The 22088-nt window shown below is 43.4% G+C and overlaps 1 protein-coding gene across 1 annotated transcript; it reads right to left on the bottom strand.

The window, feature by feature from the left end:
- Window positions 1–1398: 1398 nt before the first annotated feature.
- On the bottom strand, window positions 1399–19212 carry LOC136428842 (probable thiopurine S-methyltransferase). The gene is made up of 9 exons (XM_066418635.1): window positions 18722–19212; window positions 12584–12713; window positions 6829–6921; window positions 6048–6177; window positions 5731–5783; window positions 5271–5345; window positions 4025–4110; window positions 3667–3711; window positions 1399–3002 (listed from the first exon to the last, which is right to left on the bottom strand). The coding sequence occupies exons 1-9, from the start codon at window positions 18870–18872 to the stop codon at window positions 2884–2886; spliced, it is 882 nt and encodes a 293-aa protein (XP_066274732.1). The 5' UTR covers window positions 18873–19212; the 3' UTR covers window positions 1399–2883.
- Between the last annotated feature and the right edge of the window lie 2876 nt (window positions 19213–22088).

Genomic DNA, 22088 nt, shown 5'->3' with positions numbered 1-22088 from the left:
CCCAGAGGTCCTGGGTTCGAATCCGGGGTCCCCTGACTTGTCCCGTTAACGTTGTGCCCCTGGGAAAGGCACTTAACACGAATGTTCTCACTTCACTCAGGTGAAAATGAGTACCTATCTTCAGTTAGGGCCGTCCCTGGGATAAGACGTTAAATGGAAGTCCCATGTTTGAGGAGAACCAGAAGTTCTGCAGTACCATGGGAAGTCGCCAGGGATCCCAAAATCAACCTTGACCTTTGTGTCTCCAACACCTACCCACAAGCAAAATATCATCATGATTTATCTAGAGCTGCTTCTTAAGTCATTGCCCCGGCCGAAAACACAGACGCACAGACACACACAAACACACACATACACACACACACAGACAAACACGCACACACACACACACACACACACACACACACACACACAAACACGCACACACATTCACACCGGAGGTAAAAACTGTTTCAGTCCAGATCTCCAGTGGCTAACTCAGCGGGAAATATTGACGGTAAGACTTACAGTTGACACCGATTGGGCGTTCTTCCGGCCCCGAAACAGTCATAGGATGTCCGATACAGTTAACCCTTGGACACTATCTACCGCCTCATTTATCTCGGGGTGCGGATTAGCCGTGGCGGCCTAACGGGAATCAATGGACCTTGGTGCGGCTTCATCGGGCCCTGAGGAGGGGCAATGGACCTTACCGGGATGTCAGAGGAGCCTGTGGCGGGGTTATCGACAGGTGGTGGCATTAACCGGCCACTCTTTCAGCACGCTTCGCTCCAGATCGACATCGCTGCTATCATTTACGTGGTCTAGGGATTGTGTGTTGCGTTTTCGAGTCAAATGTATTCTGAATTCCCCATTCGAGTCAATTTTTTTCTGAATTTACCATTCTGTGAGCTTGACACTTCACAGAATAGTAACTAATACAAGCACAATACAAGTATTGTCCTACTCTCGAGTCACCCTCCATAAGCAAACAAACAAACAAACAAACATCAACACGTTTGGGCTTACATGTAAATGAATACTTTGCACCCGTGTCACTTTCTCATAGACAGGTGGTGGCATTAACCGGCCACTCTTTCAGCACGCTTCACTCCAGATCGACATCGCTGCTATCATTTACGTGCTGGGGGATCGTGTGTTGTGTTTTCGAGTCAAATATCTTCTGAACTTGACGCTCCACAGAATGGTAAATGATATAAGCACAAAACAAGCTTTGTTTCCAATTTGCATGTATTGTCCTTCTCTCACACTCCTTGAGCAATTAACAAACAAGCAAACAGCACATTCGGGCTTACAGATTAATTAATGAATGCTTCACCTGTATCCCTTTCTCATTTACGTAATAGACGATCCAATCTTTCTACGTTCTCAGTCATCAGAGCATCAACAAAACACGTGTTGTTTAAAAACCTTCTTTTATGGCAAGTTCGTTCTACAAAACAAAACAGAAAGGAATGACATATAACATTAGGTCACTTAATGCTATATCTATACGGTAGAAACAAAATAACGACCTCTTCATATTGAATGCTTTGTTGGAAGTTTGAATAAGAATTGGAGTACTGAAAAATTCGACATTTTCCTCAGCGACATGCCTGTATATGATGATATAAGGACTACAATTAACTGCAATGTAGACTAGCAAGCTGAACAAATCCCACTCAAAGAGATAGTATCATACAGTGTAGAGTAGATGGCTGTACGTTAACTTACAAAACGTTGTTCGTTATCCCGAAACTAAAGAAGACTTCTTAACATGTATGTACATGTATGTGCAGTTAAAATGAGCACATAGATCACCAACGGTCTTCGTCCTTGATACTTTGATGAAGGTTAGACATCCAGGTAATATGATACGCCAAATAACAGTTACTCAAGCAACTGGATATGAGTTCGGAAACGGTCAGACGTTTCAGGTAGCATCCATAGTTCGTGGTTAAAAAGATGCCGATCTACAAATCTTACTCAGTGTCACTGACGAAAGGTAGTACTAGTAGATGCTACTTGAAACTGATGCCAAAATCATATCCAGTTGGTTGCTTGAGTAACTGCTTTTGGGCGTATTATCAATGGTCGTTTATTAGAATCGAATTACATGCACATATAAAAAATTGCCGTAACACGTACCCTTCAAATATGAGTCTATAATTACATGCATACTATAACTCGAGACACTTTTACTGTAATATGAAACTAAAATCACACACTTTCACCTCAATACGAGACTGAGATTGTCCCATTCTACTTAATATGGAACTAAAATTGAAACTTAGATTGTCGACTACTTTTCAAAGCACATCTTGCTTTGTATCGAATGTTTCATCTTTCATGTTTCTCATGGGTCGGAGAGGTGGCTACCTTAGGCCACAACAAGTAACCTTTACGGATGACATCCTCTGCAGACCCCAAATTTAATGCGAGAGGGCGAAAAAATCAAGATGGATAGAAAAAAAAACAAGATGGCTGAATTTTCAAAATAGACGCCATAGACGTTGTACAGACTGAAGCGACAAAACATGCCACATGGTACCAAAGTCAACAAGTCTTTTATCCCTGTATTCAAAAAGTGCACAAAGTAACACTGGTAGACTGCAGGTATATTACTTACCCAGTTTGTAACTACACTCAAGGCTACCTCGCTAGTGTCACCTCTACGAGTACAACCAAGTCTACAACACGACATATTTCCCAGTTGAGTACTTTATCGTCATCTTGACCATCTCTGGAGAGAACAAATTTTCTTTTTTAAAATCAGCCTAAAATGAATGAGCGTGCTGATGTCATACAGAAAATTTACTTGCTGTGGCCTTACTAGCGTTTACCACCCAACTACACACGGGGTCACTAACTCTTTGCCCTCCGGTCCCAGGTCATACCGGGCGTTCATGTCTGTTTGGGCGTCAGAAGACGTACCACCTCCCAGAAGGCGTCCAGCCCCCAGGACCGCTGCCAGTCCCCCAGGCGGTCAGCCCGCATCAGGACCTCAATGTTGCACTTGGACGCTGTGTGATAACATTGCAACGAAATATTCATTTATACTAGGTATCAAGTTGTCGGTTGGCAGAACATAGGATATTGGAGTTTTCTTTTTCACAACCAAGAGTGTTTCTCACCAGCTTACGTATCAATGCCTATCAGACTGTACGGAAACTTAGCCACGTTTCGCATTGTGTTATCGGCTACATAAAGCGGCGAGAAGAATCACTCCAGTCAGAAGCCGGACGAAGATGTCTGATTGGCATTGAAACGTAAGTAGGTAAGAGACATTCCTGGTTGTGAAAAAGAAAACTAACGAAAACTCCAATATCATCAATAGATACTCTACAACGTTGTGATGCCAGGAACGGCGCGATCATAGTGTGGCGTAACGCAAGGTGTTTGGCCCAGAACCTACCGCCGACGAGGATCTAAGGATCTAAGACCTGTCCATAACAATACAGCTGAATTCTTCACGACACATGCACGACTATCCCTAGACAGTTTGCGATCCTACGACAATCGTATGACGAAAGTGGCCAGGTCTTAACGATGCTGTGATTTGTACATCTAATGAAGTAGTTGACAGAAATGTGCGGAACTATTAGAAAGACTGGTATCTATATTTCATCAAGATTCCATCGACTGAGAAAAAATTCAAGTTGCTACGGATAAGAAATAAGTTCTTACCGAACAGTTCGTCCACCCTCGCATCAGTGATACCGTGTGGCGGACCTGGTAAAAATGTTGAAAGACATCCATTATAACTGTTGCATAGACTGAAATGAGAAAAATGTCTATAATATTCTTTCCCTCAGCATACTAGTACATGTAATATGATGTGAAAAAAAATCAGAAAATCCAACAATCGACCTTGACCTTGGTCTGCCTAAAACCCACCCTCGAAATTAAGTGATACCGTGGCGACCAAATAACCCTCACAATGCATCCAGAGGTTCTTAAGTTATGTTAACAACAAAAAATTCCGGAAACACACGCAGATACACACATACACACACGCAAAATTCAACCCTGACACTGAACGCACCTGCAAACACCGTGTTCTCCAACTCGAACAGATCCAACAGGTAGGCACCGGTCGGCTTCAACAGAGAGACGACGACATTTGCGTACCTGTCGGGACAGAAACAAGGTCAGTATGGGAACATACCACTAGTAATTATCAATGTATAATCGCATTTTACAATGAGATGTATATAAGTAACCAAGATAATGTAAAGTGAATAGATAACAAAATAAGATACTTTTTTCATGCTCTGGTTGCATGTGGATAAATGAGAAGAAAAATAAAGCAACCACATTTTTTTTATGTCAAGATGTACATGTTCACCAACAGTGACAGTCATACACAATACATAGTTAAAATCAACCTTGCCCTTTCGTTCTTGAGTTATAGTGACCACAAAATGCGGAAACACACACACACACACACACGAACACACACACACACACAGAAAGAGAGAGAGAGAGAGAGAAGCCAAAAACTATACCTCCATTTTTCATCTGGAGGTAACTACTAGTATGTCGGGTGTGAAGAGGGAAGAGCACTTTGCATTAACGGCCATGTTGGTTGACGCATGGATAATCTTTGACATCAGTCGTGCCCCAGACTTAAGCTTCCTTGGCGGGAACAAACGGCCGTGCTTTACGGCGTCTTTATTCTCCAAGGCGAGGAGCCAACTGATTGCGTTAATGCTTGCCCGCCTAACGCCCGGACCGTGTGATGCGGGATTACCTCTCAACGTTCTGCTCTAGCGAGTTATTTGGCGCCAGTCGGGTCGCCCTCCACTCTTAGTGAAGTGACCGAACAAGCGTTTTTCCTCTCTCATAGCGGTCATTAGGATATAAGTGCGCGGGTTTTTGATGGCGTGCTAAATACAGTACAACGTACCGGAGATATTATTCTTTTATGTTGACACAATCTATAAAGTCAGGTTATCCATTCTCTACTTGGTGTTTTGGTTGATTGATAACTTTCTTTTCCCAGTTTTACCTAAAGCGGACATCTCACTGGGCTGCACCGAATTGCGCATAATTGCAAAATGCATTCCGCAAATCGACATTAACTTTTCGCCTGAAATTGCTAACTTTTTTGAAAAACGGGCCAATCACTTCAAATCTCTTTGCAGTGATATTCGCTCCCGCAAGCAGCCCGGCCGGGTCCTGGTTTGGAAATGTGACCGTAGCATAAGTTTTCATCTATGATTACTTGACAGTTAAGGATGACCAATCAGATCAAGTGTGTGACGTAGGTAGTAACAGTGTACGCTCACCTGTCTCTGTCCTCCGGATTGGCTGCCGCCATCGCTCCCCGGTCCCAAATACAGTCAAACGACCCGGTGACGTCACTGAAAAGGCAACGAAGCCACATAATGGAATGTTTAGAACATTTGTCCCTGCTGAAAAATAGTGGAAGCTATCCGAAACGTCTGACTTGTAAGAGAATTCATACACTTGCTTAATTTGTGTGTCATTACATAATGAAATCTTGCATTCTGATTAGCGTGATTTTTTTGGTAAATAAATCTGAAAAATGCATAAAGATTTAGATATCATTAACGTCTTATGACATCAAGTAGTTTTGTTATTCGATAATGCCCACTCAACTAGTAGTTGACAATCTCAGAAGTGCGACTTTATCCTCACAGCGCCTTCTATCGTGGGGCAAGAAAACTGCACAAGAAGCACCGGCTAACGGTTAAGCAGCAATGTTACATTATGATCTCAACCAACCTGGTCAATTTGTAGAAATCACAGTTGAAGAGTTGCAGGTCAATGTCAGTGGCCTGAAACAAAATAAACGCCGCCATAAATCATACACACATGGCGAAACAAACATTAGCCTCATCTCAAAATGGTTTTAAAAATCATCTTCAGTTTCTATGAAGCTTCAGTTAGAGTTCTCCGAATTTATCCCGAGTTTCCTGATTGAATTGGTGTATTAAGGTTCTTTTTTTCCATCTTTGTATCTAAAGCATATCTGTGAGATGGTCGCAAAATCTTGTACTGCATTTTATCAAGGACATTATTATCAACGTTAACAAGGGTACCTTGAAAACTGTTCCATCCACGCCCTCTATCCGTTCGGTTGTGTACTGCAGGTCATGTTCTTCGAAGAACTGACGACACGCCATTTCTACGACTTCATTTCCCACAACAGCATGTCCCTGGTCTGAAAGCCTGTACATAGATGAAAATGAGCTTATGGATCCATCCACAGCTTCTCAAGATATGCTGTCTACATACATACATATGTACATACTAACACAAACATACCGCTGCAGTACCATAGGAAGCCCTAGGAGGCCCATTATCTAAGGGTACTTCCTTTTCGCAACCCCTACCCATCTACCAAATATCATGCAGAACCATCCAAAGCTTCTCGAGTTATGCTCTCCACATACAAACACATACATACATACATACACAGCCCGTTGCAGTATCGTAGGAAAACGCCAGGTGATCCGATTTCCCGTGACCATCGTTGTTGCTACAGCTACTCACCTACCAAATATCATAAAGATATATCCACATCTTCTTGAGTTATATCTTCTTAACATACAAACACACTCAGACCACAGCCATTTCACCATGGCACAACCGAAAACATAATCACTTTCTTGCAAAGGTATTAACGTTATATGAGTGCAGTACGTATACTCTCTGGCGTGTATAAAACGATTGAAATACAACATTTATTTCATGGTTTTCATCTCTCAAATGTTTACTGAGCAGTGAACACCGAGATAGAGTTTGAATGAACAGACGTACCACTGAATGAACAGACGTACCATTGAATGAACAGACGTACCATTGAATGAACAGACGTACCATTTGAGATCCAGAGTCTTTCCGCACATGGGCACGAAGACTCGCGCTCTTTCCTTCCCCAGGAGCAGCCTGTCGTAGAACTTCTGCAGGCTCCTGTGGGAGAGAAACGGTATAAAAGCGACACCTTGCGGATCAGTGTATAAACGTAGGAACAAGAATACAATACGAATACGTAACTTCCGTGCTTGCTTGTCATGAAATGCGCGGCAAAGACAAAGACGAAGGAAGTATCTAAGGGCCGGCCGTTCCCATAAAAATACCGAATACATATGATATTATAGATATGATAACTGCGCATTTTCATTAAGCACTTGATGGTGGCGATGATGATGAACATGCCGAAATGAACCAGTTACAAATATGTGTAATTACCTTTGCCGAGAAGGTTATGCAGAGGGTAGCGTCTGTATGTGTGTTTGTAATTAACCACCATAACTCAAGAAGGCTTAGATGGATTGTTTTGATATTTGATATGATGGTAGGTCTTGATGTTAATGAGGAAAGTTTGTACATCCGCCAAATTCCAGGATAGGACTCTCAAACATGTGACACATGTAACTGGGTAAGAGAGAAATATTATCAGATATCAACTATGCAAATGAAGACCTCATTTGCATAATTGATGAGGAAATACTGTAACTCAAGATGGGCTTGATGGATGGTCATGATTTTTCGTATGTAGATAGCTTACGTGATGCTTCGTATCATTAGAGGATAATTATGAAAATCATGTTCTTATTTGCATAATCAATGAGGAAATTTAGAAAACCCACTATGTTCCATGATTTGACTATTCGAACATGTGCCATTTGTAATTGAGGAAGAGAAGAACGTTGAAAGATACTAGAAAATATGCAAATGTAGGCCTAATTTGCATAATGAATGAGAAACTACTATAATTCTATACTGGTAAGTTATGGCAATTTCATACTTGTGGCATTTGGAAGTTATGTAAATGTGAACATCGTTGAATCAAATTATGCTTGTATAGACCACATTTGCATAATTGATGGGAAACACTCCCAATAAGTCAGTCATAAAGGTTAAAATCATTTGGCGAAGGTATGAGGTCGTGGAACTCTAGTTAGTGAGATGTTTTTATGACTAAAAAGATCATCTTTCGGGCCTGTCTGTTAGGTAGTAGAAAGGAAGAAGTAGAAAGATTCTCCTGCTCCGCGGAACCAAGAGCTCACGAGAAACGTTACTATTTCGCCTTTTTACATCTGCTTAGAGAATCATATGAACCCCAGAGAACGGGAAAGGTTGCTACCGTGAGGTTCCTCTCTCTACAGAGAAAGCTTTACTCCATACCACACTCCATACCGAGGCCCGTTGTACATCTGCTTGTTTCACAGATGTTAACATCCTTCCCTGTAAACCACTGACCCAGTTTCTCCCGCCAAAACATCGCCACTTCGCTCCCATAAGGTTTAACTGTTACACCAGACTTCACACCGAGAGACACAGTTTAGCATTCTTTCGCGGGAAAATGAAGGTCAGATCCCAGCCAGAGATCTCGGGCAGCAGCCAACTATGGGAACCGTGGGACGGAGATAAGGCGTGTTGGGCCTAGCTGTCACTGTCTTTGGGTAGCCTCCACCAGGCCTTTCTACTGGGGTACTGAGCGTAGCGGATGGCTGGAAAAATAGGCAAAATAGAGTGAATAGTATGCTAAGGGAGTCGGCTACGGACTGTACCCCTATAGCAGACTAACTCCTCTTGCATATTTTTCTGTCTATTTTGCCAATTTTTACTCTTTCCAGCCGCCTCTGGAGCCTGGTGAAGGCTATACGAAGCGTAGAATTCGGCAAAAAAGCTCGATAATAATTGGCCAAGATCGTCCGTCCATGGTAAGGTTAACATGACTGCGCCTGCAAATGAAACCCTCTGGTGGCTAAACCCTCCTTGCAATTATTCTCCCTACAGCCGGCATAGCCAGTCTGGTAGAGACTAGTCTTTGGGGATGTCAACGGATACGTGCGAGAGGGAAAAGTTGGATAAAGTTCGTCGACAAAAACGCAACTCCTTTACTATCAGTGATTAACGAACGCAGCTGCTCTCAATCTTGAAGTGTGCCACCACAAGGAGTTAACTACGCTCCATCAAAAGTCAGAGATTACTCAAGAATGCATTTGCCCTACTTTTACCGTGTCCTTCGCCGCATTGACAGTCAAGAACAAGGTCGGACCCGTGCTGGGAGCTGTCACTCAACACTAGCTAGGGAGCGTACATTAAGTTTAATAGGGGGATAGGGTACTCGGTTCCCTAAAGCCGGCGTCACAATTCATGCGAGCATCGGCCGATTTTGTAGATCGCCGGAAGCTCGCCGAATTTCAAATTCGCCCGAGCGTCGACCGTATTTTTCACTGAAAACCTGCCCCGTCACAAATTGAACGGAGCTCGGGCGACGTCCGTCGAACACTAATAATCATAAATCCCACATAAGACGGTACCATCTCTTGGACACGGACGAAGTCAGAATCAAATGGCCTGGTAACAATCTCAAATTTAGACCAACTTTACTTTCTGAGTTGTGGCAAATCTGTAGGTCACGAGTGAAGTAGGTGGGCACACTGAAAATAACCACATAAAGAGGAATTTTGTTATAGACCAATCAAAATACAAGTGCAGGAGCCACAAAGTCAACAGATCGGTCGTTTAACCCCGATCCAAACATTTTCAGCAAACGGAAATCGGCCGAGGCTCGGGCGAACGCCGTCCGAGCTTCGACCGACCGTTGATTAGCCTATCGACGCCCTGCCGACGCCTGGGCGTGCCTCGGCAGACAAACATAGATCTATAATGACTCAGTGGACTTTCAACTAGTCATTTGTGGAGAAAACACTCAGGAAGTGAAGGCAAACCTCAAAAGTCGAGCCCCAAATCATTAATAAACAAATTGAAGCATCCAAACCAATACCTAAAAAGAAACAAGAAGCATTGTCTTCTGTGTCAACATTTTATTTATAATATTTCTTTTTGAATGAAAATTTAACTTTGCATTGAATTGTCTTTCATTACAAAAGTTTGGCAGCATTCTTCGACAAGTTGATATTAGTATTACTTAATATTACAATATCATTTATCATCTTATGTTATAAACCAAACTGTCGTTTCCTTTTATCTATAAACAAGAAGGAGCTCGGCCGAGGCCCGTCCAAGCTCCCATCAACACCTGCACAACGCTCGCCCGAAGCACGCCTTACTTTTCATGAGTCGGCCGGAACACTGACGACGGTCGTCCGATTATTGATCAAGGCCCGTGCGAGGCTCGCACGAGGCCGAAGAGTTCGGGCGACCTCCGACCGACCAAAAATCGGGTCGAAAATCCTCGGATGCCCGCCCGAATATTGGCCGAGCGCGGGGCGTTGCTCGGGCGAGCTACGGGCAAACTATTGACGAGCTGCGCGAGTTCGAAAATCGTCGCCGAGGCCTCGCTGAATTTAAGCGCAGCTTCCAGTGACACGCGAACGTCGGCCGAGCTCCGAAAATTCGCCCGAAGCCCGTAGAATCGACAGGACGTCGGTCGTACTTCGCCCGAAAATCGCCATTTGGAGCTCGCCGACAAGTCGGCCGAGCTAAATTCTTTATTTGTGACGGGGGCTTAAAGCCGGCGTCGTCAACATTCATGCGAACGTCGGCAGAATTTGTAGATCGCCCGAAGCTCGCCGAATCTCAAAATCGCCCGAGCGTCGACCGTAAAATCTTGGGCGACGTCCATCGAACACTGAAGACTAAAAATCCCCCATGGGACATGTGGGATGGTACCATCTCTTGGACATGGACGAAGTCAGAATCGACCAACCTGGCATTAAGGCCAATATTTGGATCAACTTTGATTTCTAAAAATCGCCCGAAGCCCGCGTAATCGACAGGACGTCGGCCGTACTTCGGCCGAAAATGCACATTTGAAGCTCGCCAACACGTCGTCCGAGCTGAATTTCTTATTTGTGACGGGGGCTTAACGCGTTATCTCACTGGACTGCGGCACGTTGGCAACCTGGCTGCGACCTAGATTGGATTTGTGTTACCCTTGAATATATCATTGCACATTGGCTTTACAATGTATAATAGAAAACGCACACGAATAACTAAAAGACAACAAAAAAGGCAAAACATGAAACGATTCGTTTTTTATCGATGAAATTCGTCATGCAACCTGTCAAATCGCTCGGTTGCAGCGAGGTCGCCAACGTGCCGCAGTCCAGTGATATACCCGCTTTGAGATGTCCACATAGGCGTGCATCGAATGATGTATCGATCAAACGACACTATCAAGGCCCGTTCGTTGTTTTTTAATAATTTCTTTCTTTCAGTATCCTTTACTAGGGTAGCTCCCTCGGTGGCTTGGCACTGATTTTCAGGGAGGCCCTAGGTACAAATATACAAACAATACACTGATATTTACATAACATAACATAATTTTGCGTCATATTACAAAATCGTATCCATACTCATAGTCCATTTCGTGCCAGGTCGTAAGGATTGTTTAATTTGGACAATGAGGTTGATAAAAGATGTGAGCTGAAACGTGATGCTGAAATCACCTCAGGGCCTGTCGTCGCTAATGCACGGTTGTCATCAACAGTACAAAACATTACTCTCTCTTAAAAAGAAGGGCGCTCGTAAATAATGTTGAAGACCTGGCAGACAATACGCCATTGTTCAGAACAGGGGCACGCGCGAACCTCGACCTGGGATGACCGGTAAAAAGTAGGGCGATGTCAGGGTCGGCTGTCTCGGGAAGGAGGTTGTCGACCATAAAGGCAGATCGCCATGACCCGGGTCTGCTCCCGTCGGGACTGAAGTGTGAACGGTTTGAATAAAACCAAGGATAGAACCGAGTAACGACACATTGGCAAAAGCTCCCGGAATGAATACCTTAAGGAGTCATTGCACGAGAAAACCAGGCAAAACCAGGCAGAGGTCGGAAGATGGGGGTCGGCCAAATCGACTCAAACTTTGTACATGTGATAGGTATATTTGTAACTATGAACAACCATATAATTAAAACCTTCCGGCTATTTTTCGTTAAGGAGTTCTTGGGTCCCCTCGGAAACCATCAAAAATCGGAGGTTTTATAAGCTTTACTACTTTCCACCTAGGTCACATTGAACCATGACAACAATATGTCCTATCATGCATAGTGTTGAGCATCTTGAGGATTTTTCGTCCACGGTTCTCAAGTCATGCATTGACAGGAAATAGGATATAGAAAATCAAGAGTTTTTACGCTTTTCGCCTTGAATTCTGTTTAGATTTTTTTTCAGGCCAATGTTTTGGTCAGTTGAGAGGTGAAGGAAGCTCATCATGTCGTTCCACCTCAGAAAAGTGGACGTGTTAGATAAGCACGAAGACAAGTATATAGACTGAAGGAAAAAAGACGATCTAATTCTTCTCTATAGCTAGTCGCGTCTTTTTGGAACTTTTTGGCGTGGTCACATTCGTCGGAAGCCATCGTACGACATTAATGAATTGCAAGAGAATCATTTGCGTAACAAGACAGCTGAATTTTGTACGACATAAGTACGACTATCCCAAGAATGTTCTGACAGTGTGCGATCGTATGACGATGTCTGTACTTTTGACCTAGTCTTTGCTAATGAAACATGTATCATCAGGTTATGTAATTATAAGTTACAGCCACTCCCGCACCCACAAGGACAACTGAAGTTGAGGTCCTCATCGACTACGATGGACGAACATCAAGTTACTTTTAGTCAAAGTTAGTCAAAGGTTTTCTAGCCTTACTTACGGGTGAACCTTGGACATGTGGAACTTGGTCTTGCCCCTGCGCCACTTGGCGTGCCAGTCCTCCAGCGTCATGGTGCGCGTCGTCACCTCCTCAAGGTCCTGGTTCACCATCGCCACCGTTCGGGGATTCTCTTAGAGGAGACAACAAACACAAAACATCACTGATCAAGTCCTGGTTCACTATCGTCACCGTTCTGGGATTCTCTAACGGCCGGGGACACAAAACAAACATTAGCAATAAAGACAGCAAAGATCTCATACCTCTGTGAAACATTTTGAGTTTTTGTGAATTTTTTGTTTTCTTCATTATTGTGAATTTTTCGCTGTTTTTCCCCACTGGTTTTCATTTATTTTTGAACATGAGAATTCTGACTTCGATCTGACTGCTGATTCCTTTGGGTCCAATATTATTTCGTTATCGGCTGAAGTTTCCGGATGTTTGAGACTGTTTCTGTTTACGTTCCGTACCGCGGGGTGCCTCCCCGTTGTTTCCATGGTTCCATATGGCGCTGATCCAGCAAATGAAGCACTCAGTGACCTTGGCTGCAGTGGTTTGACCTTGGCCACAGTGGTTTCATTGGAACCGGCGGAAAAATTGACAACAAAACATAGAAAAAGGTATACAGACAGTGCAAGTTAACAATGCCGTGACAAGTGGAACAAGTGAATATTCTAGGACCTGCTAAGGAATACAATCTACGCTATTTGGGTTTGACCTCCTTTTTGGAAGACTAAGTGTCCAACCTTTTCTGCAATGAGTGGGTTTGGAGAGGTTATTGTGCAATTGCCCAGTGAGTAAGGTGTTCGTTCTGCATTCGGTAGCTCATGAGTTCGATCCTGGCCGAGTCATACTAAATATTTCAACTTTCAGCACACTGAGTAGCCGTTTGGCACCCTATTCTCTATTGGTTACTGAGTTTGGCAGCAGGGAGAAGGTTAAAAATGGCACATGCTGATTTCTCTGATAAGCGCTCAGCATTTGGGAAAGAGTACGGGGTAAACCGTCGTGAATTAAGAAAAAGATCGCAATTGGCGAAAAGGAGAAATCCCTGCAAAACTATTTTGATGAATTTCGATCATATTTTGCACTGTACATTGGTCGTTAATTTTCAACACCGTGATTTCCTACAAAGTCATCTTGTATCTGATTTGGAGCAAAAGCTGAAAATGTGACATTCCGATGCGGCCTTGATGTTTGTAGAGGTCACGTGTTTTCCCGTGCGTCGAACGTCAGTGTGACCGCAAGGGTAATTGGCGAAAATTGGCGAAAATTGGCGAAAATTGGCGAAAATTCCCAATAATTTGGTGCAATTCGGCCCGGTCAAGTGACAAACCAGCTTCAGGAAAAGAGGACAAACTGAGTGACCTACATTTTGAACCAGGGGGGTTTTAGCAGTTTAAAAAACCCTACGTTACGTTACACATTCCTTCACAGTTCCAATTTTTCTCTCATAAAGGCAACCTTCATTAACATTATTCCGCCGGGTTGCCTAAATCCGCCACTTTGAAAAACAGAGGGTTTGAAAGATCTCTCGTGCAGCATCCCCCAGGTATGCATATGCACAGTTTAGATATACAGGAGTGCATTATACTGGGGGACGTTTGGTTGGATATCTGTTTGGAAGTATCTTTTCAGGGTGGCGGAATTATGTACCTGGTGAAATTATGTAAGTACATGTTCGATTTGATGCCTGTAAGATTGTCATTTCTTCTCCTTTGACAAATCGACTTCACTTTGATAGTTTCGTATTCCTTGCCTAACACAGTTCGGACTACTTGTTTTGAGGAACCGCGGTGACGGTTCCTTCAGCAGGGGAGCCACCTGGAAGACGTCATGATCAAGAGACATCAAGCTATAATTTTATGATACTCGACTGAATATATGAAGGGTGTGCAAGCTACGTGACCAGTTTATTTAGGTTTCTCCTCATGGACTATTAAAACGTGCCATTTCTGTCTAACTAGCGCTGTTTTTGACGGAGATGTTCCAAATAGAACATGGGGTTCTGTATGTTCGATATGGTGTTCGACTGGAAAGGTCCATTCGGCAGGGGAGCCACCTGGAAGACGTCATGTCTCCCGCCCTGGGACGTGTGTGCCGGGGGGACCACGTGGGAAGGTCACGTTCGGCGGGTGGCGTGACATTGACACCGGCACTGACTCCTTCCAGATGTGGACCCGACACCCCGTACAGGAAGTAACGTCACAGGCAACGAGATAAGCTGGGCAACTTCAAAAGACCTCTGTTCCACAAACTGTTATCAAACACATTCCTTCAAAATTCTATTTTTCTCTCATGAAGATACAGGTAACTTAAAAAACCCTCTGTTCCACAAACTGTTATCAGACACATTCCTTCAAAATTTTCTCTCATCAAATCTATAAATCGTAATCTCTGATAAGGCAACGTCAAAAGCCCTCTATTTCACAAGCTCTCATCAAACACATTCCTTCAAAATTCCAGTTTTTCTCCGCATAATGTAACGTCTACAAAGCATAGGGTACCAGGGTACATAATTCAGCATCCTAAAAAGATACATCCAAATAGATCTCCAACCCAACGTCCCCCAGTATAATGCACCCCTGTATATCTAAACTGTGCATACCCGGGGTGCTGCACTAGAGATCTCTCAAACACATTGTTCTTCAAAGTGGCGGATTTATATATCCAGCGGATTAATGTTAATGGTTACAGGTAAAGTCTAATAAGAGAATCCTTTATTCTGCTCGGATAAATATATCGACCTCACTTTCGTCTTCCTTGCCAAACCAATCATAAGGCAAGTTCAAAAATCCCCTCGCCTTCTATCACACAAACTTGCTTGTTTGTTTGTTTTATTCCTTCACAATTTCTAATGTTTGTCTCATTAAAGCACAGATGCGGTATCTGGTATTGTCATTTCTTCTTCGACAAATCGACATCACTTTGACATTCCTTACCTCGCCACCCTTCAGTACAATTAATCCGAGTTTAAACAACATGACTGTGTTTGGTGCGTTACCATGGTAACGGGATGGTAGCTGCCAGGCGCACAACAATACGCGATTGTTTGACAACTTTGGCTACGTGCCCTGAGCTGTTACATGGTGTATATAAAACTTGGCCGCAAACTTGTCAGGGTATATGTATATGTAGGCTGTAATGTAAGGTACTGTGAACCCATAACTGTGAGTAGTCTATGCATGTGAGCGATGCATGGCTGTTGAGTGAAGCAACCACTTGTTATGCAATCTCATATAGTGTAAAACCGCTGTTCTTCTGGCACAAGGCGCTCGGCGATAACTGAGCGTTTTGTTATGTCCGGCGTGGTTGATATGAATCACTGCACGGTCTAGTTGTTTATTGTTTTATTGACCCTTTTAGCTGTCACAGCATTATGTCATTAAAAGATTCGTCTAAATCCGGAGACCCCACCCACGTCATATACTCACAGACAAAGAAATATAGTCTTTACGTTTTGTCATCTTTTGAATCATACTTTTACATCATTTCATAGACAAAGAAGAATCTTTAAAAATATTTGTTGTCATACTTAAGCATTGTGCATCACATTACAATGATAAGATTAAGAGTCACACAAATCCAATTTGGTCGCTCAACGGTCGCTCAGCAATCGCCGTCTAGAGAAAAAGTCCCCGATGACACACCTTGTCCCTGCATTATATCATGTGCTACAAGCCCAGAGGCGCCTGTATTAAGTAACGGCTTATCCAGGGTCCTCCTGGTGGGAGGGTCTACATTTCCTGTACCTAAGCCATCTGATGAGAGGAAGAGGCGATCTACAACCTTTATTTGGTGGAGACGGTTTCCGAAACGACGAGGGAGGATATATTCGTCAGAACAGACAAAATATTACACCCGTTTGAGTGGCTGTTTAAATGATCCAGTCGTGTTTTTTTTTTTAATCCAGATGAAATATTAGCAGGTGTGGTTGTAACGTGATAAGTCCTGATGAGTGCAAAAGAATCCTTTTAAGAGCTTTGCTTGGGTCTCGCCCAAGTCCGTTTCGCAGATGCCTTTGCTTTGTTTTCAAACACGAGAGGCAAAGCTCACGCCCCTGGAGGGGTCAGAAATATGTCTCCAAGGCTGCTGCCGCGGCCGGGAGTAAATCTTGGAGACTCCTGAGGCGGAGCCAGGTGCTGTTCTTCATCACATCAAGTCTGTCGATAAGAGGCGGACAAACTTGCACTTGGGACGTATTTCTGACATCTAGGATTTCCCCACAGAGGAATCACCTAAACCTGCCTGTGCAGCAAATTTCTATTCCAGCTGCTATCATGAAAAGTTTCCCCGGCCGAGTCTTGGCAACACGACGGTTTCTCAACACCTTCCCATGCATGAATGATAAGCTAGTTACTAAGTAGTTAGTAGCTAGTTAGTAAATAGTTAGTGGCTAGTTAGTTAGTAAAATTCTTTATAAACATTTCTGCAGTTAACACAAAAATTATTGTAAAGTTGTTGTTTTTATCAAGAATGTAGTAGTACGGTGGAATTAGGATCACTTATTATTGAAACTAATTTAGCCGTCAGTTGTAAGTCAATGACAATTGTAGTTTCTTTGATCTCATTTGCAAAACTATGGCTGTGAAGTTAAACACAAGAAAAGATTTGAGGAGATAATTCGGGACGTTGCCTGTTTTGTAAAAGTTGAACGAAGTGCCATGGACTTTCATAATCATATTTATCGATGCTTTTGTAAAGAAGAATAAAAGTCTTCGCTCAATTGCTATTCTTAAAGTTTAGGCAACTCTGATGCCCATCCTTTAAGTTTAGCTTTCCAGTGATACATTACACTATGCAATTGGTGAAGCAACAACGGAGAAATAACTCATCAAATTTAAGTTTCCGAACTTTTGTGCCGAATGTATCATATTGTGACGGTCCCGATTAGTGGTCCACCGCCGCCTTACTCCCCGCGGCTGTACAACGATCGGTCCAGACTGTTGTGTAATGATATATTTCCCATGTATATCATATTATATAATGTACATACTCTTTTTATGTAACCCTTAATTCGGCCACTACTACACCTCAGAGAGTAAAAACCTGTTTATTCCAGTCCCCCATATATGTAACACCTACTAACATAATTTCTCCAGGATACATAAAAGTCATAATTCCGCCACCGGTACCCTGAAAAGATACGGCGAAACAGATCTCCAACCCAACGTCCCCCAGTATAATGTACCCCTGTATATCTAAACTGTTCATAACTGGGATGCCGCACTAGAGATCTCTCAAACACACTGTTTTTCAAAGTGGCGGATTTATGTAACCCGGCGGATTCATGTTAATGGAGGATAATACGTAACAACACAAACCGACATTTCTGGGATATTATCTTATCAATGAACTAGCTACTAGTATATAGTTTTAGTATCGATCGATAAAAGTCCAACTTTCTCAAGGCAGTGGATCCATACATGCAAGATACTGAGATCAGGCCCGAGGAAACAAGAGCTGTACTACCTGTAGGAAAGAAAGGAATGGAATGCGCACGTGGTTCGGGCTGTTATCAAGTCAAGACTGCATGGTTAGGAGCTAAATGTAAAGTACATTTTAACCTACAATTACCAAGCTATATGAGATCAAGTAAGGGGATTTTGACAAATATTTTGGGGAGAGGGAAGAAATGAAGACCAGATGTGGGTAAATTGCGCCATCAAGAATTTTAATTTGGAAGCGGACAACCCTATAGCCTGGAGGGATTGAGTTTGGCCAATTTTGCCAGTATGCGCTGATCTAGATATGGCTGTTAATGTAGATTGACATCCGCATTGTTTCTTGAAAATACTTTCATCACGATCTCATCAATACTGTCAAACTAAAATCCGCAGGACAGTTTTACCGGCTCAGAACATATTCTATGTAAGACTTAATCTGGACTAAGCATCAGTTTAAAGACTTTTAAATACACGCGGCAAAACCCAAACCCGCTTCACCGGTATAATCAGCCACACTTTAATTCCGAAAGGTCGACCATCAATTAAAGTGTTTTTATCACGACCGGGGGCAAATCTAGTTCGTACCTTTGCCACTGTTGTCGTCTTTATCTGTTATATAGAAAAATAGAATTCGGTCAAGATTTGTCATAGCATAAAGATCTGTATATATAAAGCTCAATGTAGACCACGTTACCTGCCCCGTTGTCACCTCCCGACTGCTTCACTCGTTTATCGGACCCGGTGAGCACATCCTTCGGCGTCTGTTTCGCCTCGATGCCGCCGACAGGCAGGGTCGTCTCGTCGGTAACCGTCGGGGCGCCCGCGTCCTTCTCAAACACCGGCATCGCTGGTTTGTAGTTGTGGTGTGGAGAATTCTTCAGTCGAGGTTTGGTATCGATGCGATGACCTCCCTACTGCGTATCTAGTGCACTGGACGGCCTGGATTTCGCAGCCGGTTCCTGTTGTGCCCTCTAGAGCGAATGTTGCGGAGTCGTCCAACGTGCTCGCCCTATATACCACAAGGCACGCCTCCTGACTGACACCTTCTTGCAGGCCGGGTGGGGCGCATGATGACGACAAGTTTCAAGCCGATGTTTTCAGATGTCAATCAAAACCTACGCAATTACGAAAGATTCCGGCCGCAGGTTTTTGTTTGGATTGAGCCTTTTGCGTCATGGTGGTGCCCCTGGGTCAAGTTAATTCCCATGCGATGACTGGGGCTCGTTTCAGGCCTCCACCCTCACTCAGACTACGGGTCGGCGCTCCTTGAATGTCACAACAACACGTGTGTAGATTTGGGTGTTTTAGATTTAAGAGTACTCCCGAAAGGCGTAGGAAAAACATACACGCAAACTTTACGTCATAATCGCTAGAACCGATTATTTGCTGACGTTGGTCTCTTCTGCCCTGCCCATTGAAAACTTGAAAAGGGAGTGGCGGTGAATTTTCTGTTCTAGTGTCTGATGAAAAAGGGTAGACGTCTGATGAAAAAGGGTCGAAAAGTATGTCAAATACTGACAGAGAAGGATTAAACGCACACAGAGAAGGCTTTAATAGTCTTCATCGTGGCCTAGGGGCTCCATCATTAGAGGTGCCTGTCTGAGTAAAATAACATCATACTTTCATATAGTGGACACTCCGTCCTTATTCAGACCTCGAACATGTAATGGGATGGGCTTGACGCGAATCTTTCTATGACTTCTGCTCTTCTGTTATCATTTTTGCTTTGTTCGTAGCTATCATTACAGAGTCAATCTATCGATTTAATGAATGACAATCGTAAATGCACAATACATCTATCTACAGTTAGCCGAGGGGGTTCCAAACAACAAGATATTGTGAGCACAGTGTTGCCCTGGATGGCGAGAGAGAAGGGTAGAATGGACAGTCAACGATATCAATTTTGTTTTTGAGGAATTCTGTGACTATGTTCCTTAGTGTTTTTCACTGCAAAACTAAGACCAATTGGGGATGAACAAACGTCTGTGCTGCTAACATTAGTAACGATCGTAAAGATTAGGGCACACCCTCAGCACATAAAGACTCCGCCCTAGATGTCTAACTAGCTGTACTTTTACGTGCACTGAATTTACTTACATATGCGTTATACTTAACGTTACAGAACAACACATCGCTGTGCACCAAAAGGTAGCCTTGATGCTAGGCTGTTTCCCGGGTCTACACGGTCCAACCCTCCGGCTCGAAGGGCCTACAAGCCCCAAGGAAAGTCAGACCCAGTCCCTTGAGTTTCCAGGGGCCATGTTGGCCCTGGAGCAGAGGAGCTGGCTTGTGTAGGCTCTGGAAACAGTCTGGCATCCAGGCTAAAGAAACGTAACAGCCCTGCCGACCGTACAATCATGTCTAATAGACGCGTGACCTGTTTACAAGCTGAGAGAGTCTTGCGGTTTAAAACGTACCATTATAACCAAGGCCCCCTCCCAAACCACTTGAAAGTGTCCAATTAAGGTTCCAATTAAGTCTCATCAGCATGATGTGTCTATCAAAGATGTCCTTGTCCACGATGTTTATCACCTTGTGATTCGGACGGCCAAATCGTGTCACATTTATGTCTAATCGTAGTATGGCCCCGCCATTCCACTTGACGGTGACCTACATTGGACTTGTGTTAGCCTTGACTTTGTAATTGGAAGCCTTGACTTTGTAATTGGAATGTAATTCAACATGTACAAGTATGACTAAAAAGGCAACAAAACAGACAAAGCGTAAACATGTACTTTTCTTAGCCTCTACCAGGCTCCACAGGTCGCTGGAAAAATTGGTAGAAAATTGGCCAAATAGACGGATAACATGGTAAAGGAGTTAGTCCGCTAAAGGAGGTACAGTTTTTATCTACCGAATTCGTTAGCCGCTCTGTAAAATTCTACATGTACGTTGCAGTGCGGTCACAGCCAGGTCACTACCCAAGTGGAAAGGAGGTGTAAACAACTTCTGGACTGATTTCAAGAATGTCCTTGGTCCCAATTCAGCGGCGACACTCGAAATTTCGACAGTCAGCATCGTTTCAATGAGCAAGTGGCATTGTCAAACGCGTCATATAACATCTACTAACATAAGATTCCATCAGTTACATAATTCCGCCACCCTGAAAAGATACATCCAAAATAGATCTACCCAACCTCCCCAGTATAATGCACTCCTGTATAACTAAACTGGGCATATATGTGGGCGGTACTGCACTACACTATAACCTGTCGTGAGTAGCTTGGCATGTCCTTTTTCTATTGTTCTCTCTCTGTCCAAGTCTTGGTGAAGTAGTAGTCGTTCTTTTCTGATTGTTTTGATTTTGTTATGCCCCAATTTAAAACGGGTACTGCACTAGAGCTCTCCCAAAGTCTCTAGCTCTAACCCACGTTTTTTAAAAGAGGCGGATTTATGTAACCCCTGCGGATTAATGTTAATGGAGGGCACTCTGCTATAAACTAAAAATCTGGCCTCGCTTCACGTGACAACAATTAGCCCGAACATGTTAAATGGCGGAAAGGGAGCTTTTCTTCGTTGTGACAATCATATAAAGATACTGGTGGTGCCATTGTTATCTCTCACCTGTCTTGGAACTGAAATACAGGATTCGACTTAAACACCTTAAACCAGAATACTAAGCACTTTCTACAGAAGTAACCCCCCCTCTCACTGCGACCTCGCTGCGACCTAAGCTGGATTTGTTTAACCCTTGATTTCATAATTGGAATATCATGCAAAATGTAACAGTATGACTGAAAGCACAACAAAACACAAAAAATTAAAAAGATTCGTTCTTTAGACCCCCATTCCACTTGGACGGCGCTCTCACCGCGCTCTCACGGCGACCTAAAATGGTCCAGAGCGCCGTGAGAGCGCCGAACTCCTGGAAAACGTGCTCAAGTGGAATCTCTACGGCGACCCTTGTGCGCTCTCAGCGCGACCAGGATGTCTAATGTCAGCAACTTTTTAAAGATTTCACAGATCACTCAACGAATTCCAGAGATAAAGAACGAATTTTTGTTACGTTTTTTGTGCTTTGTTGTCTTCTCAGTCATACCTTTACCTCTTGCATCATATTT

This window comes from Branchiostoma lanceolatum, chromosome 2, assembly GCF_035083965.1.
Source record: "Branchiostoma lanceolatum isolate klBraLanc5 chromosome 2, klBraLanc5.hap2, whole genome shotgun sequence".
NCBI lineage: Eukaryota > Metazoa > Chordata > Leptocardii > Amphioxiformes > Branchiostomatidae > Branchiostoma > Branchiostoma lanceolatum.
This window is presented reverse-complemented; position numbering and strand designations above follow the sequence as displayed.